This window comes from Vicugna pacos, chromosome 23, assembly GCF_048564905.1.
Source record: "Vicugna pacos chromosome 23, VicPac4, whole genome shotgun sequence".
Taxonomy (NCBI): Eukaryota; Metazoa; Chordata; class Mammalia; order Artiodactyla; family Camelidae; genus Vicugna; species Vicugna pacos.
In genome coordinates this window covers 6,714,836-6,732,653 of record NC_133009.1, presented here as the reverse complement: position 1 = coordinate 6,732,653, position 17,818 = coordinate 6,714,836, and the positions used below count along the sequence as shown (strand labels likewise).

The window sequence follows — 17,818 nt, the reverse complement described above, 5'->3', positions numbered from 1 at the left end:
GAATGGGTGAAGAACACTCAAAGGAGGAAGAGGAATTTCAAGGGGAAGGAGAAACGAGATGGAAGGCACCCTTGGTTAGTGAGGTTGCTTTTTTGCTTTGAGAGGTCAAAGAGGGTAGTCAAGATTAGAAAAGCTGTGAGGATGTGAGGGAAATAAATTGGCCTAACTGCCACAAAGTATTTTGACTGCCTTCCCTTGAAGACGCTCAAGTTAGGACATCATTAATTCTAACCATAATTGAACACTGCTGGCCACCAGGGATAGGTGACTATAAGACAAACCCCTGCCTCGATCTGAAATACTTCCAAGAGAAAAGTAAAGGAGTGAATGGGTGCAAGTATTAAATGAATGCTGCTACCCATAGAGGGGATGAGTGAGAAATCTGAGTTCCAGCCTGGTCGGGGAGGGTGCCCTTGAGATGTTAGAGCTGGAGCTTTGTGTAGTTTAGCAAAAGAGGTGATTTGAGCTGCAAACAGCCAAATGGAGCAGGAAAGTTTTGTTCTTGGTGACTTACGACCCTCCCATTAGTACTCTGAAAAGTCTCTGCCTTGTCTCCTTCTTGCTCTCAGTTTGCTGTCAACTGTTCTTGGCTAATGTATAAACTAATCTTTTAAAAAAGAAGGTTCTATTTTAAATGCAAATCCGAGTCATTCTGCTTCGTAAAATCCAATGCCTTCCCCTCTCCTCCAAAATTACATGGTCCCTTAGCACAGCATGTAAGGCTCTGTTGTGCCAGCTTCTTCCACCGCTCACCCTGCATGCTCTATACTCCAGCAAAGCTACTGGCTGTGGACTTAACCTTATACACTCATCTCTCTTGAGCCCTTTGCTTTGTTAATGCTGCCTGTCTTCTGCCTAGAAGTCTCTTTCCTCCTCTTTTCTTTGGCTAACTCCTACACATTCGTGACTTAAAGGTTACCTCTCCAAATACCCACTTGTCCCTCTCTGCAGTTGGGTTTGGTACCTGTCTGCTAGACGTACAATCTTTGTTTACCCTCATTGTTTTAAAATTGCTTACCTGTCCATCTTCCCCAGCAGAGTATAAACTGTTTTGGGGGGAGGAGGTAATTAGGTTTATTAACTTGTTTTTTAGAGGAGTACTGGGGATTGAACCCATGACCTTGTGTGTGCTAAGCATGCACGCTACCACTTGAGCTATGTGCTCCACCCTAAACTCTTGAGATAGAGGTTCTTACTAACCTACATATTCTCAGCATCCAGTACAAATCTGCCACATAGAAGGCACGTTCGTTTGTTAGGGTTGCCGTAACAAAATACCACAGCCTGGGTGGCTTAAACCACAGAGATGTATTTTCTCACATTTCTGGAGACTAGAAGCCTAAGGTCAAGGTGTTGGCTAGTTGGGTTTCCTTTGAGGCCTTTCTCTTTGGTTTGCAAATGGGCCCCTTCTCACTGCGTCCTCACAGGGTCTTTCCTCTGCGTGCCCATGTCTGCTTTGATTTCTATGAAGACACTAGTCACCTTGCATTAGGGCCCACTCAAATGGCCTTGTTTAACCTTAATTACTTCTTTAAGAGCCTATACAGTCACGTCCTGCGGCACTGGGGGTTTAGAGCTTCAGTACATGATTTTGGGGGGCACACTTCGGCTAATAACAGAAAGCATTCAATAAAAATTGCTGAACCGATGAAATAGTTCTTGACCCATTTCAGGGGCTGTTGATCTTCGCTAGACTGCCCCTGTCTTTTCCCAGCCCCGTTCTTTGGCACTCGTCTCATTAATCATAGCCGTTCAACAAGTTGTGAGGTTTCTGGTTGAGATGGAAGAAACTTTAAGCTGAGGGGAAGGATGCTCTTCAATATTTGTAAGGCCTGGAGGTGAGTCTTCTCTCAGGGTATGCCCCTCTGGACCAGTGATTTGCAGATACCTTGAGAATGTCATGAAAATCTCAGACTTTACGAGAACATTATGATTAGTTGGAACGAAAAAAGGGAAACACATATGTCATAGTATGTTCCACTATTTGGCTTTATTGAATTGGTAGTATGTTCATTCTCAAGTTTCAAAATTTAAAATGTATATAAGGTGGGGAGGGTATAGCTCAGTGACAGAGCACATGCTTAGCATGCACAAGGTCCTGGATTCAATCCCCAGTGCCTCCTCTAAAAATAAACAAGCCTAATTACCTCCCCCAAAATAAAAAATTTTAGAAATTAAAATGTATATAAGGGCATATGTAGAGTAAAAACATCTTCCCTCCTGCTCCTGCCCCAGCTACCCAGTTCCCCATTTTACCAGTTCCTCAGGTATTCCAGAGCTATTTTAGGTACATAGAAACAATTTCTATGTAATGCCATGTACAAAGCATGATACTGTGCACCTTGCTTTTTATTATATTTATTATGAAAGTTTTAAATTATGAATTACAAATTCATGACAAATCCTGTTTCACTTATGCCCATACCAACTACCCACCCCACCCGCCCCATCTGGCCCCCAGGACTGGGTTAGGGCGAGGTAGGCACGGTGCCTGGGCGTAATTTAAGGAGGCGCTCACTCCCGGGTTGACCTGGCACGTGCGGCCGTGGCTCCCTAAATTTGTCTCCTTAGGCTTGCCCCAGCTGAGACCCAGCCCTGCCGGCTCCCTTAGATTATTCTGAAGTAAATCTCAGATATATCATAGCTTGCTTTTTCTCTTACCGTGTGTTGGATATCATTTCATACCAGGACACAAAGAACTTCTTTAACATTTACCATAGTTGCACAGTATTACACTACGAATATGCAGTAATTGTGCTGGTTTCTGTTGACAGATGTTTAGGTCATTTCCCACCTTGGTATTTTAAACAACGCTGCGATGGTTACATTATATCACACGTGTTAAGTTTGTAGGATTAAATACCTAGAAGTAGATTTAATAAGTAAATTTAATAATTTACATTGCCACCAATGTAAATTTTTGACCTTTGCCAATCTAATGAGAGAAAATGATTTCTCAGTGTAGTTTGAATTTCTCTTACAATGAGTGAAGTCGGACATCTTTTCCAACTTTGAAGACCATTTGTATTTCCTTTCCTATAAACTGTTCACATCTATCGTCAATTTTATTTTGAGTCTCTGTGTCACATTAAAAATGGCTGCAAGTTCTTTAACACACCTCCCATGAAGAGCTGTGCTCTGTTTTTCCAGCCCTTGAATCTAGTACAGTAAACCCTACACCAGTTCCAGGCTGGCCTGTAAGGGTGCTGCTAGCTTTAGCCTTGGGATCTTGGAGCCCTGGGCCGCCGTGTAAGACGGCACACTCCTCTACCAGAGAGACCGTGTGGTGAGGCCCTGAGGCTCATGACACGGAAAGGGACTCGGCTGGAACTAGCCTTCCAAACACACATGCCAAGGCCTTAGGTGCATCTTCGGAAGCAGAAAAGTCACGCAGCTGAGCCCTGCCCAAATTCTTGACCCACAAAATCGTGAATTGAAAAAAATGGTAGTTGTTTTAAGTCATTAACTTTTCAAATATTTCTTACACAGCAATTGAGAACCAAAATAGCTTTTTCCACTTCTTCTTTTTTTTTTTTTTCTTTGCGGGCAGGAGTTGGGTATTTATTTATTTATTTAATGGGAGTTCTGGGGGTTGAACCAAGGACCTTGCACATGCTAAGCATGTGCTCCATCACTGAGTTACACCCTCTCCCTAGAACAGCACTTTCTTTTCTTTAGTTCTTTCAGTGTTAGTAAAATTACCCATTTGTTCAATGTGGTACAAACACTTTTCGCAGATCTTCTCATTTTGCTTATCATGGTGGCTTTTTAGTCATGCAAAACTACAATTTTTATGTACTGAATTTATTACTTTTAAAAACCAGTTAGAGAATGCAGTTGAGGAGAAAATTTTTCAGAACAAAAGAGATGAAATATATATGATTAAACTAGATAGACTCGAAAGGAGAAACTAAAAACTAAAGAAAACTAACAACTCAGTTGGGGGTATAGCTCAGTGGTCCAGTATGCAATTAGCAGGCAGGAGGTTCCAGGTTCAATTCCCAGTACCTTCACCAAAAGTAATAAATAGATGAACTTAACCCCCCCCCCCAAAATTAAGAAAACTAAAAACTTAGATTCAAAGGAAAATTTGAACAATTAGAAAGCCTACTGTACTTCAGATTTTAAAAAGTTAATTCTAAGTTATTCTAGATTTAATGTAATCACTATGAAAATTTCAAAAAGATTTTTTAATTAGATAAACTAATTCATAAGTTTTAAAGAAAAACAAGTGAGAATAGCTAGGAAAATTCTACCTACTTCTAGTCCTACCAAATAAGAAAACATTATAAGCTACAATACTTATAACTACGATACTAGTCTATAAATAGATACTAAGATCAACTGAACAAAATATAAACTCTATACATATAAACATATACCCACACACACATACACTCTTGGTAGACTATAAATGTGGCATTTAAAATTGAGGAACAAAGGGTTATTTTTTGTAATGGTGACTGATGGACAACTGGGTAGCCACCTAGAAGTTATGAAGTTGTATCAGTTCTAAGATATACTGGGATAAATTCTAGATGGATCAAAGATTTAAATGCAAAAAAGGCAGAATCATTCAGAAAAAAAGTAAATCACTTCTCATGGGTTGATAATCAGTCAAAACAATCGGTTATAGAGATCATCAGTCCTTAAAAGTTTAGGTATCACGACTTCAGAAACAGGAACATGCACAAACAAGCAGCCGAGTATCTCCGCGTCTCAGCTGGGGTGGGTTTATCAGTGTGCTCTGACCACACTGTCTTCAGATTCAGCAGATCTCAGATTTACTCTGTGTACATCATGACCTTCTGTTGTGTTTGGGGAGGGGAATTTTTTTTTAAAGAAATAATTATTCCATGCATTTTCTAGGTCTTTTAAATAGCACTTTCATATTCTTTGATCTCACATTTTTATGAGGTTGCCCTTAAACATTAAACAGAGGACCTTGAAACTGAAAAGGACCCTGTGGAGCTTTCTGGGGAACAGGCCCCTGTGTCCCCTACCTCTTATATAGAAAAGCTTTAGTCTCCTAGGCCTTCCCTGAGTTCCAGAGAGCAAATTTAATCAGAGAAGTGAGAAAATGCCGAAACACAGGAGAACAGTCAAGCAAGATAAAATAACGATAGTTTAGCCATGAAACAAAGTCAAGGATGACAGATAATATCCTGAGCATATCCTTGAAGTTGTTTTGCAGATACTACGACCACTAGCAGGTGGAAGAAGCTAACTGCATGATGACCATGAATACGCAGCCCCCAGACTGAGGACCGGAGCCTGAAGACTGATAATGCTGATTCCTGGGACCTCACTACCCAATGAGAAAATTGTGCATGAGCTGATCACGTACCCACAACCCTCTCCCTTACTTTGTCTTTAAAATCTTTGCCTTTAAAAAGCCACCAGGCAGTTCGGATCTTCTGAGCACGAGCTGCTGGGTCTGCTTGCTCGGCCCTGCAGTAAATGCTGTGCTTTCCTTCCCCACAGCCCAGCGTCAGCAGGCTGGCTTTACTGCTTCCTCAGACGAGCGGACCCAAGTTTGGTTTAGTAACCTCAGTTCAACAAGTAGTGATTCTGTCTTGCCCTAAGTGGTGTCCCCTTAGAGGAGCCTCTTCAACTCTGAGCTTCAGTGTCCTTATCTATAAAATGGGTACTCCAATTAAACGGAATTCCTGCTGGACCACAAGCCCCCGAACAGGTAACCTAACAAATTCCAACTCCTCCCCTTCCAGCTGTGTTACCCAGGAAACAACATGTTCAAATGTTCAGACCTTAATGTGTACACGTATCTACTGCTACTTCATTGACTCTTTAGCCCCACGAGGAAGGAACATTTTTATTCCAATTTGGGTAACAACTCAGCCAGACATAGCAAAGCTGAGTAACTTACCCTTGGTCACACTATAAGCGAGCTGGATTTGAGCCCAGTAATCAGATTTCAGAGTTTTCACGCTGAACAGATGCCCTGTTGCCACCTTACAATAACCCTTCACAAAGTCGACGAGAGTTTAATCTGTTATTGGAGCAAACCACGGCATCCGACTTTTGAATTCAGAGCGTCTGTGACTGAACGCGTCAGATGTGGAAACCCTGAGCGTGGGCTTCTTGCCGCCCTACCCTGTCCATCACAACCCTGCTACCAAGCCTAGAAACAGGCCTTAGAAAAAGCACTAAACCAACCCATTCCACGTACTGAGGTTCGCAACGGGACGATTTGGCTCTTAAAGCCGATAGAGAAAGTGAAGACGCGATGCCCCCCCGCCGCCCCCCCAACCCCCGCCGCGGGCCCTCACACAACAGGAGCCGCTGGGCTCCTCCTCCCCATCCTCCAGGTGGCGCTGTAGGACCAACCCACGTTCAAATAAGCAGTCGCCTCAGATTGGCCTCCCCCGAATGCTATAGAGCACAGAGACAAGCCGCTCTCCGTGGCTAGAGAGGTATTTCCCTGGAGCGGAGCCGCCCCGGTCGCCGCGCGAGCGTGACCCACTTCCGCTTCCGACTTCATTCCGGAAGCTGCTTTTTGAGGTAGCGTGCGGATTAGAGCGGTCTTTGTGAGCTTCCAGCATGGCGTACCGTGGTCAGGGCCAGAAAGTGCAGAAGGTGATGGTGCAGCCCATCGTATCCTACTGGGGATGTGAGAGCTAGGAGGTTCGGGCCAGGAAACGGGGGGCGAAGGAGCCGACAGCAGGCCAGAGGGAGCGGAGTGCGGGCCCTCATCCCATGAGCCCCCGGGGCGACCGAGCCTGCGAGAAAGCGCGGGTAGTTGAAGAACCGGTGATGGGTGGGAGGTTGGGTTTGGGCGGACCTCTGCGGGGGGCACTGCAGGAATGGCCGGGGTGAGCGGAGGGAAGACAGCCTTAATTACATGCTGAGTGAAGGCCGGAGTTACCGGTCTCGGGCAGGGGGGAAAGATGTCTGCGCCGAAGAAACTGAAGGAGAGTAAGGGGATTCGTTTACAGTATTTAGGGAGCCCCATGTGAGTGCCTCGTTGGGCGCTTTTCGTTGCGAAGGCACAGACCTCGCGCTCAGAAAACAAAAAGTGAGATGGGTGGGGGCAGGTTGGACCGCTTTCAGGGAGCAGAGCCAATGCTACGCGTGCATTTGTTTTTCCTTAACCACTGGTGCAGAACCTCATCTTCAGATACTTGCAAAACGTAAGTTGTTTGTTAACTGTTTCACGGTTACTTTTTAAGTTAAAGATGAATTTATTTGGCTGTGCCGTCCTATCTGATCACTGTTCTGGAGTTGAAAGTAGGTGAAATTGGAGGTTGGGAGGGGTATTTGATGGGAAGAAGTGCAAGGAAAGCTCCAATGTGATAAAATGGTTTGTAGCCATGCCAACTCCAAACACGCAAAGAATTGCGTCGTCATTACTTTGCAAGACCAAAATTACTAATTTCAAAAAATAATTATTGGCTGGCCTGACAGTGATGTGTGGGTATTGGTGCTTTTGTTTATGGTGATCGTGCCGAGAACATCGGAATCTTTCCCCCTACCTTTTATGATGAAACACTGGAAGAAAAGTTCAGTCAGCTTTAAACCAGGTCGTAAGGTGGTGTGTGAAGTGCTCCGGCTGGGGTGCGGGAAGGTATATAGAAAAGACACTGTAAAAGGAAGACAGAAAGGATAGGTTCAGAGGATTTAGTGGCAGCCTCCTTTCCTTTGGGAGGATTTTTAGCAACTCAGAATTTGACTTGGCAGGACAGAGTGTTTAAATTATCTCTGAGAGAAAATGTAGTTCCTGTTCTGACAGATTCTAGTGTGTGATAACACAATTGAAAAACAGGTTAATTTCAAGCTATTGTAATTTTTAACCACCAGAATTGAAAGTCCCTCTCCTGGTCGTTAGATGTGAGACATGGAAAACTGAGAACCTAGAGAAAGCTGTCTTGGAGCTGGATTTTCCAGTAGCAGATAAGCAGCCCTTTACGCTTTCCTGTCACAAAATTTCACGCTAAATGTGTTAAGACCAGAAGCAATAGAAATATGACTAAGATCCCAGGAAAATTAACTTAGTCCCAGTATAGCACTTAAGTGAGAATATTTCTTGATAAGGAATTAATCTTGGGTTTTGTTAAAGTTTTTTAGGAGCCGTATTTGTCTCTTGTTTGAGTGGCTGGATTTTGTTTACTTGTTTCTTAACATTTCTATTTTTATGATTATTTCAGAGATCTCGGATTCAGGTGTGGCTTTATGAGCAAGTAAATATGCGGATAGAAGGCTGTATCATTGTGAGTACCCAGGATACTTTATTTCAGAGCAGTTTGTTCATAGAAAAATATTTCACAAAAGATGGCCAACAGAGCAATGTACAAAAGGTCAAAGACATAATGCACAGAAGAGTTTTCAGGGCCCATTATCCTTGTCTCATGGTTTTACTTGATAGAGATTGGGTGATTCATAAAAGAGAGGGAAAACTAATTTTAAAAAATTCTTTAAACAACAATATTAGTATTTAAAGGAAGAGTCAAAAAAAAGGGGGGGGTGAGATTAATGGAGTATTAGTTCTGGGTCAGGTGGTACCTGAATAGAGCAGAGTGGGGAAAGTTAAATAAAATGTCCAAGACTGTAGAATAGCTTAAATAATGCTGAAAAGAAAGATGAAATATGGTGGAAGTATTATGTTAGGATTCCAGTATTTTTTTTGGACATTGTAGATTGCATCAGTAATCTGCCCTTCCCAGATGACTAGTTGGAAAACAAGCTAGTGGTGGTTCGTGGTGATAGTGTTTGGTGGGGAGCATGGGAATAGGGTGGCAGTAGATGTTAATTCCTACATGTACACACGCTCTATATTGAGCAGGTTGTATAAGATAAGGAGAATGGCTGTTTAACAGAGCTGATGAAATCTTAAGTCCAAAAGGTTCCAGAAGTAACTTGAAGTACATTGTCTTTCTTTGTTATTTAAAAAGAGGCTTAGGATGGGTAGGTAGTGTTTCAGCTGATGTATCAATGGAGGGGTGAATGTCTGAATTTGGCATTTCTGTATCTATAAAGGCATATTTATTTAGAATTGCTTGGATGTGATCTTACATGAAGATGACCATCAACTGGCTTATTTTTCTAGGGTTTTGATGAGTATATGAACCTCGTATTAGATGATGCAGAAGAGATTCATTCTAAAACAAAGTCAAGAAAACAGCTGGGTAAGAATATAGATGGTCTTAAAGAATTCTAGAAATTTTTATTCACTTGCAGAAGTGAATGAGTTGCAGCTCATTTCATGCTTAAATTTATTTTGCGTTTGAGATGTTACTGTTTGGGGGAGTAGTACGCTCTTGAAATCACCCTCTGCCACTTACTCCTTACCCCACTCCATTTCTGCTTCTGTCCCTCCATTCAGCTCTCACCAGGGTCACCAAAGACTGATGGTGTTAAATCTAATGGTCCTCATTTTATTGAACTCTCAACAGCATTTGGCTCTGTGATAGTATAGTCAGGTTTTTGCTTTTCATTACTAGTTGTTCCTTTTTCAGACTTGGTAATACATTCTTTGAGACTCAGCCATTAAATGTTGGAATTGCTCAAGGCTTGGGTTTATGTCCTCCTGTTACTCAGTATTATTTTCCTAGGCACTCAAGACTGTACCTTCAATTCCATCTGCATGGTGACTTCCAAATTTAAGTCAGTAGTCCTAGACCTCTCTGAGCCTATTCAGCACTTCTACTTGGGTGTCTCAAAGACGCCTCAGTATCAGAAATCAAGCTCCACGCCCACCCCTCACACACTGTTGAGAGGTATTTTATTGTTCCCTGCCATCCTTCATGGCTCCGGTTTCTGTTTCGTTTACTAATTAACTTCTCCGCACCTGCCTCAGCTCCTCCAGTTTGCTCCTCGGGCATCTTTTTTTTTTTTTTTTTTTGTTCAGCTGCTTCTTTTATTAGAAACAAGTGAGATGTACCAAGCAGAACAACAATGCATTTGGTATTTCTTCCCCCACCCCAGAAATGGATGCCCCTCCCGAAACCCGGAGAAAAGCCAAGACAGAAAGGTGAAGCTTCCCCCTTCCCTGTTACCGATGTGACGCCCTGCTGGCAGTCAGTCAGTATTTCTGAACTGAATTGTCAGGAATGAAAAGTTCCCCCACAGCCTCCCTAGGGACAGTGTTTGCAGGTCTGCCTTCACTTTACAGTAGTAAACTGAAGCCCTGGGTCTCCTTTGGTTCTGGGGCAGGTGGGCCAGGCCACAAAAAGGATTGGGTGAGGAGGCACTGGCCAGAGATACGCCCCTGCCCTCGCTCGCCAGCCTGGCAGTCACCATCTCCCAGGCTGCAACTCTATGAAGCTATCCATGCCTATGGGCCAGCCCTTAGGTTGGTTAAATGCTGATCATCTTTGGGCAAATATTTCAAGACCACAGGGACATCCACCCTGGGCTTTAGTGAGCCAGCAAGTAAGCGACGGCAGTTAGAATGGAGTTGCAGGCAAGGCTTCAAATTTTCCATAATCCTAGGTGTTAAAGTGGCTCGGTATGGGCTGGCCTTCTCGGGCATCTTTTTAAAACACAGTTCTGAACTTGTCACCCCTTTGGCTGAATTCCTTCAATGGCTTCCTGTCATTCGGAGGATAAGAAAATCTTCAGTGTACTCTTCCAGGTCCATCATGATCTGACCTTATCTCCCTCTGCTTGTTTTGTATCTCTTTCTGTTCATTTTCTGAGCTTCATCCACACTTCTGTCAATTCTTTGAATCTTCACATTTGTTCCTTTATAAATCTCTGTATATGCTGTTCCCTGTATTTTTAGGACTCAGATCAAATATCACTTCCTGCCAGGGTTTGGTTTTGTTCTGGTTGGGGTGAGGATTGAGGATGGCAGTGTGTGCTGTGCTGGGTTTGTAGTAAAACATTCATTAGTGGGTTATTAATGTCTCTTCCACTGGTCCACATGCTCCATGAATGCCTGAAGCCTGTCTTTTTTGCTCCCTAGTATAACCAGTGCCTAACTCAGTGCCTGCCACATACTAGAAACTTAAAAACATTTGGACACTGAAGACATTCTCTTAACCCAGTTAACATAGGTTCTTTAGGATTCGTGGCTTTAACAAGACAAACTGAACTATTTCTGTTAAAATTCCGTTAATGTGAGGTTTATTTAGGCATTTTGCCTTTAATTGTTTAACGCCCTGATTCATAGTTCACTGGTATTTTTATCAATGGTGCGCTTCAGGTGTCTTTTTTCCCCAGACCCTAAAGATTCTCTTGAGCCTGTTACTGGCTGTGTGGAAAGTAGATTCTGAGAAGCGATGCAAGATTTTGCTCTGCTTCTCCCGGCTGAGGCTATTTTTGTGAAAGCCTGGGTTTTTCAAATTTAAACATGTCTTGTTAAGAAAGGCAAGCTCACTTTTTAAAAATATTTATAAGTTATTTGTAAAGTGTTGCATTCCCGTAGTAATACCCACCCTGTAGAACAGACCAGTACTGCCCCTTGGGGAAGCCTGGGAAAGTGAAACAGTTTAATTGTTATTGCTGTTCTTACTAAGTCCAGTGTTCCTGAAGATATTCATAGGTATTTCTCAGGAAAAAAAAAGTCTTCTCTGCTCACATAAGTTTAGGAGATGTTGGGTAAAACTTAAACAAGTGTATTTATTGCAGGATAAAGTCTTTATTATGTTAAGAGCTCTAAGTTCTAGTGTGCTGCGTTTCCTAAAAACCCACTTCTCAACTTCACATTGAGAACGTGAAGAAACGCTGGGGTAGACCTAGTCAGTTGGCTTAGTCTGCAGAAGCTGTATTTTTCATAAAATAACATTTCTCTACCTTCATAAGGTTACTGTTGAAAAAGTGCATATGCTGTAATGTGCACAGCCTTTCAGTATATGGATATTGGAAACTGTCACATACCATCATGAGAGAGAAAGCATTTTCAGAATCACCCAAGAACGATCCAAAATTCTCAGGCTAAAAGGTGGTTACACAGTTGCCTGAGTGGCTATTAATAGGCTTTTTTTTTTTTTTTAATTTTGTGTTGCAGGTCGGATCATGCTAAAAGGAGATAATATTACTCTGCTCCAAAGTGTCTCCAACTAGAAACGATGACTAAAGGGAGAAAGAGCGATTCAAATACACTCTGCTCCAGTGTCTCCGACTAGAAGCGATCACTTGGTGTGAGATGTTGAGAGGGCATTACAGTTCATTTTGGCATATGGATGTTTCTCTGGGATGTTATTCTGAACCATTTATTCATATTGTGTTGGCACCCTTACCTTATTAGCAGGACTACAATAAATGCTAGCTTTTATTAAATGTTTAAAATGTTTTTTTATTAAAAAAACTTACCTTGTTTGCCTTCTAACCAGCTGTAGAGAGTGTTTACACAGTGGTACTGTTAGCTATTGGTATTTATTTAAAGTTTTCTGAAGGATGGCATTTGCCCTAGGCATTTCCTTTTCACAGTACTGGGATCCGTAGATTCTTAACGCAGAGAGCAGGAATTCTCCCTGACAGGTGACCTGATACTGGGTGGTGGAGAAGGGGAGTGTTTGTGAAAGTAAAGGTGTCTTCCCTAGCAGTTCTAATTCTGGATGCTGAGGCACAAGGATTTCTAACCACAGTAGACTGGGGACATTACAATCGCTTCAATACTTGCTTACACTTGCATAAAATTCTTTTGTCACTAAGATCAGAATGTGAGAAGTATTTGGATATAGGCAAAGAATGAAATGCCTTAAGTTCATTGAAAAGGAGCTCTGTTAGGAGATAACAGGAAGGAGACTGAAAAAGACCCACTGGCAGCACTGGTGAGTTGTTAGGCAGAATAGTGGTATGTTAGTTGAAGAAACACCTCTCTTATTCTTTAAGAATTCCTCCCCCACTACTTATTTCCTAATTGAATTATGTGGACCAATTTCTCCAGTATCAGGGTTATACCAGTTAGAATTCTGTTAAGTGGTTATCAAGCATCCACTGTTAGTTGAACATGTACAGCGTGGCAGACTGAGACAGCTTCAGTACCAGGTGCTAAGGGTTGTTTAAATTGGATTTTGACAGATGAATAAAGCCTACTTTAAATTTTGGCAGTGGGCAGTATTATTAAGGGTTGGTGAGGAGGAACCAACTCCAGTTCCTGCTTTTCCAAGTGTTTATGAGGGAGATAGAGAACTTTTAATGAAAAGTTCTAAGCTGAGTAAAAGGAACCCTTTGTGAGGTAGAGGAGATCTGCAGATGAGTGTAGAAATCAGTCCAGCTTAGAACTTGGCATTCTAGTTGTTCCTCTCCTATTTGAACTTGTGCTTTTTTGGTTATATTTTGAAATAAAGGGGTGCTTTAGCTCTTAACAGATAATTGACTTTGAAATTCCATTGAACATGCTATTGCGTGCAAAGGAAACATTGGGCAGCAGAGGGAGTTGCAGTCCTGAAACTGCTTCAGCCTTTCTGGTAAAAAGCTTTTTGAGAGCAGAGCAAAGACCTCCCTGCAGCTTTCTTGGCATCAAAATAGCTAGGAAGAAGGATAAAAGCTGGGGCAGCATAATCCCTAAGAAAACCTGCTGGCTGTTTTTTCCATTTTCCTGTGCGGCCTTTCTGACCTGGCTGCCCTGTGTAAGCAAAGCTGTTCCTGCTGTGGCTTATTCTGAATGGATCAAGACATGGAAGGGTCTATTTTTGACAGAGCAAATGGTGATAGTGAGCAATAAGGTGCAGTGAACTCTCACAATTGAGCTCTGTATTTAGGAGCCTCTGCTGGCTTTCCTTCTCTACCGGAGCCTGTGGTGTTTGCTTTTTAAGTTGTACTTTTCCACGATCTGTAGATCTTTTCTTCCAGCTGGAATTTGTATTACAGGAGGCGTTGCTCTTGCTTCATTAACGTTATTAAAACGTGCAGCTGGGAAGCTGCTCTTGTTGAGGGCCCTTGGTACATGAGCAGTCATTTTTGTGGAATAGCTGTTGATTCTGAAGGGGTCGTCTTGCCAACCACCCACTAACTCTTCTAACATTCTTGAAGTAGGGGTTGGGAGGAGACTCAGGCTCTGAGTAAGTGCTGGTGCGGGCCTGGAGTTCTACCAGTAGTAGGTAGGGAGAGAAGGATAAGAATAGTTTGAAAATGCTAGAATTTTGTATTTGCAGGCATCAGCTGTTACTGTAACACATTTGTCAGTTTCAGGATAAGAGAGGGGGTCTCTGCCTAATTTGGGTTAAGGCGTTACTGACCAGGAACCGTCACGGGCATTTCCTGGGGTAAGCCTCATAGGCCCCATCTCACATTGAAGCTGTGACATGGGATCTTCCTTAATTAATTACTCCTATTAGAACTGATCATAACCACATACTTACGGCGTGCTTTTGTGAGGAGGTGCTTGGTGAAACTTAAGTTAGCGTGAGAACTTACGGTCTGTTATGTAAAGTTTAATTTTAATTTAAAGGTTATATCCAATGGAATTTTAAAAAATTGAATTAAAAAATACTAGCTTAATACACGTTTATAGTCAAAATGCAAACCGCACAGAAAAATTATCTATTCTACATTTTGAAATCCCAGTCTGTCCCTTCCCACCCCCCATCCCCCTGGCAGCCACAAGTTTGTATTCTATGTCTATGAGTCTGTTTCTGTTTTGTATTTATTTATTTATATATTTATTTAGATTCTGCATATGAGCAATATCATATGGTATTTTTCTTTCTCTTTCTGGCTTACTTCACTTAGAATAACATTCTCTAGGAACATCCATGTTGCTGCAAATAGTGTTACATTGTCGATTCTTATGGCTGAATAGTACTCCATTGTATAAATATACCACATCTTTATCCAGTCATCTGTTGATGGACATTTAGGCTGTTTCCATGTCTTGGCTATTGTAAATAGTGCTGCTGTGAACATTGGGGTGCAGGTGTCATCCTGAAGTAGGGTTCCTTCTGGATATATGCCCAGGAGCAGGATTCCTGGGTCATATGGTAAGTCTGTTCCTAGGCTTTTGAGGAATCTCCATACTGTTTTCTACAGTGGCTGCACCAAACTGCATTCCCACCAGCAGTGTAGGAGGGTTCCCTTTTCTCCACAGCCTCTCCAGCATTAGTCATTTGTGGACTTTTGAATAATGGCCATTCTGACTGGTGTGAGGTGATACCTCATTGTAGTTTTGATTTGCATTTCTCTGATAATTAGTGATATTGAGCATTTTTTCTTGTGCCTATGGATCACTTGTATGTCTTCCTTGGAGAATTGCTTGTTTAGGTCTTCTGCCCATTTTGGGATTGGGTTGTTAGTGTTTTTCTTATTAAGTCGTATGAGCTGCTTATATATTCTGGAGATCAAGCTGTTGTTGGTTTCATTTGCAAAAATTTTCTCCCATTCCGTAGGTTGTCATTTTGTTTTACTTATGGTTTCCTTTGCTGTGCAGAAGCTTGTAAGTTTCATTAGGTCCCATTTGTTTATTCTTGCTTTTATTTCTATTGCTTGGGTAGACTGCCCTAGGAGAACATTTTTGAGATGTATGTCAGATAATGTTTTGCCTATATTTTCTTCTAGGAGGTTTATTGTATCTTGTCTTATGTTTAAGTCTTTGATCCATTTTGAGTTTACTTTTGTGTGTGGTGTAAGGGAGTGCTCTAGCTTCATTGCTTTACATGCTGCTGTCCAGTTTTCCCAACACCATTTGCTGAAGAGACTGTGTTTATTCCGTTGTGTATTCTTGCCTCCTTTGTCGAAGATTAGTTGACCAAAAGTTTGTGGGTTCATTTCTGGGTTCTCTGTTCTGTTTCATTGGACCATATGTCTGTTTTTGTACCAATACCATGCTGTGTTGATGACTGAAACTCTGTAGTATTGTCTGAAGTCTGGGAGAGTTATTCCTCCAGCCTCTTTCTTTTTCTTCAGTAATGCTTTAGCAATTCTAGGTCTTTTGTGGTTCCATATAAATTTTACTATGATTTGTTCTAGTTCTGTGAAATATGTCCTGGGTCATTTGATAGGGATTGCATTAAATCTGTAGATTGCCTTGGGGAGTGTGACCATTTTAACAATATTGATTCTTCCAATCCAGGAGCATGGGATATCTTTCCATTTTTTAAAGTCTTCTTTAATTTCCTTCATCAATGGTTTATAGTTTTCTGTGTATAAGTCTTTCACCTCCTTGGTTAGATTTATTCCTAGGTATTTTATTACTTTGGGTGCTATTTTTAAAGGGGATTGTTTCTTTACTTTCATTTTCTGTTGATTCATCATCAGTGTAAAGAAATGGAACTGATTTTTAAACGTTAATCTTGTAACCTGCTACCTTGCTGAATACTTTGATTACTTCTAGTAGTTTTTGTGTGGACCTTTTAGGGTTTTCTATATGTAGTATCATGTCATCTGCATATAATGACACTTTTACCTCTTCTTTTCCAATTTGGATCCTTTTATTTCTCTCTCTTGCCTGACTGCTGTGGCTAGGACTTCCAAGACTATGTTGAATAGGAGTAGGGATAGTGGGCAGCCTCTTCTTGTCCCAGATTTTAGTGGGAAGCTTTTGAGTTTTTCACTGTTGAGTGCTATGCTGGCTGTAGGTTTGTCATATATAGCTGTTATTATGTTGAGATATGTTCCCTCTATACCCACTTTGGTGAGAGTTTTTATCATAATTGGGTGTTGATGCTTTTTCTGCATCTATTGAGACGATCATGTGGTTTTATCCTTTCTCTTGTTGATGTGATGTATTACCTTGATTGATTTGCATATGTTGAACCACCCTCGTGTCTCTGGGATGAACCCCACTTGATCATGATGTATAATCTTTTTTATGTGCTGTTTGATTCTATTTGCTGATACTTTGGTGAGGATTTTTACATCTATGTTCATTAGTGATACTGGACTCTAATTCTCTTTTTTTGTAGTGTCTTTGCCTGGTTTTGGTATCAGGGTGATGGTGGCTTCACAGAATGAGTTTGGGAGTACTCCCTCCTTTTCAATCTTCTGGAAGAGTTTGAGAAGGAAGAAGGACTGGTATGAGTTCTTTGTATGTTTGGTAGAAATCCCCAGCGAAGCCGTCTGGTCCTGGACTTTTATTTGTAGGGAGGTTTTTTAATTCGATTTCATTTCTAGTGATCGGTTTGTTCAAGTGGTCAGTTTCTTCTTGGTTCAGCCTTGGTGGACTGTATGTTTCCAGAAACTTGTCCATCTCCTCTAGGTTATCCATTTTGGTTCCATATAGTTTTTCATAATATTCTTGTATGATATTCTGTATTTCTATGTTATTTGTTGTAATTTCTTCATTTTCCTTTCTTATTTTGCTTATTTGTGCTCTCTCCTTTTTCTTCTTTGTGAATTTGGCCAGAGGTTTGTCGATTTTATTTACTTTTCCAAAAAACCAGCTTTTGGTTTGATCGATTTTTCTATTTTTTTTTTTTAATCTCTATTTTATTTACTTCCTCTCTGATCTTTATTAATTCCTTCTTTCTGCTGCCTTTTGGGGTTGTTTGCTCTTCTTCTTCTAATTCTTTTAGCTGGTAGGTTAGATTATTTATTTGAGATTGTTCTTCTTTTTTGAGAAAGGCCTGTATCACTATAAACTTCCCTCTTAGCTCTGCCTTTGCTGCGTCCCATAAGTTTTGTGTGGTTGTATTTTCATTTTCATCTGTCTCAAGGTATTTTTTAATTTTAACTTAGATTTCATCATTGACCCATTGGTTTTTTAATAGCATGTTGTTTAATCTCCATGCTTTCCTTTTCTTTCCCTTTGTTTCTCTGTAGTTGATTTCTAGTTTCATGGCATTGTGGTCAGTAAAGATGCTTGAGATAATTTCTATCCTCTTAAAATTGTTGAGGCTTCTTTTGTGCCCAAGTACATGATCAATCCTAGAAAATGTTCCATGTGCACTTGAAAAGAATGTATATTCTATTTTGGGGG

At 41.3% G+C, this 17,818-nt stretch overlaps 1 protein-coding gene across 1 annotated transcript; it reads left to right on the top strand.

Annotated features, from left to right (window-relative positions):
• Positions 1–6,465: 6,465 nt before the first annotated feature.
• SNRPE (small nuclear ribonucleoprotein polypeptide E) lies at positions 6,466–12,240 on the top strand. Its single transcript, XM_006219458.4, has 5 exons — positions 6,466–6,615; positions 7,125–7,151; positions 8,166–8,228; positions 9,065–9,143; positions 11,969–12,240. The coding sequence occupies exons 1-5, from the start codon at positions 6,562–6,564 to the stop codon at positions 12,022–12,024; spliced, it is 279 nt and encodes a 92-aa protein (XP_006219520.1). The 5' UTR covers positions 6,466–6,561; the 3' UTR covers positions 12,025–12,240.
• Positions 12,241–17,818: the final 5,578 nt, after the last annotated feature.

Bases quoted from the DNA above. Each gene is read 5' to 3' on its own strand.
- SNRPE (XM_006219458.4), top strand. From the start codon at position 6,562: ATGGCGTACCGTGGTCAGGGCCAGAAAGTGCAGAAGGTGATGGTGCAG. The intron at 7,152-8,165 runs GTAAGTTGTTTG...TGATTATTTCAG, and splicing joins TCTTCAGATACTTGCAAAAC to AGATCTCGGATTCAGGTGTG. The intron at 8,229-9,064 runs GTGAGTACCCAG...TTATTTTTCTAG, and splicing joins GGATAGAAGGCTGTATCATT to GGTTTTGATGAGTATATGAA.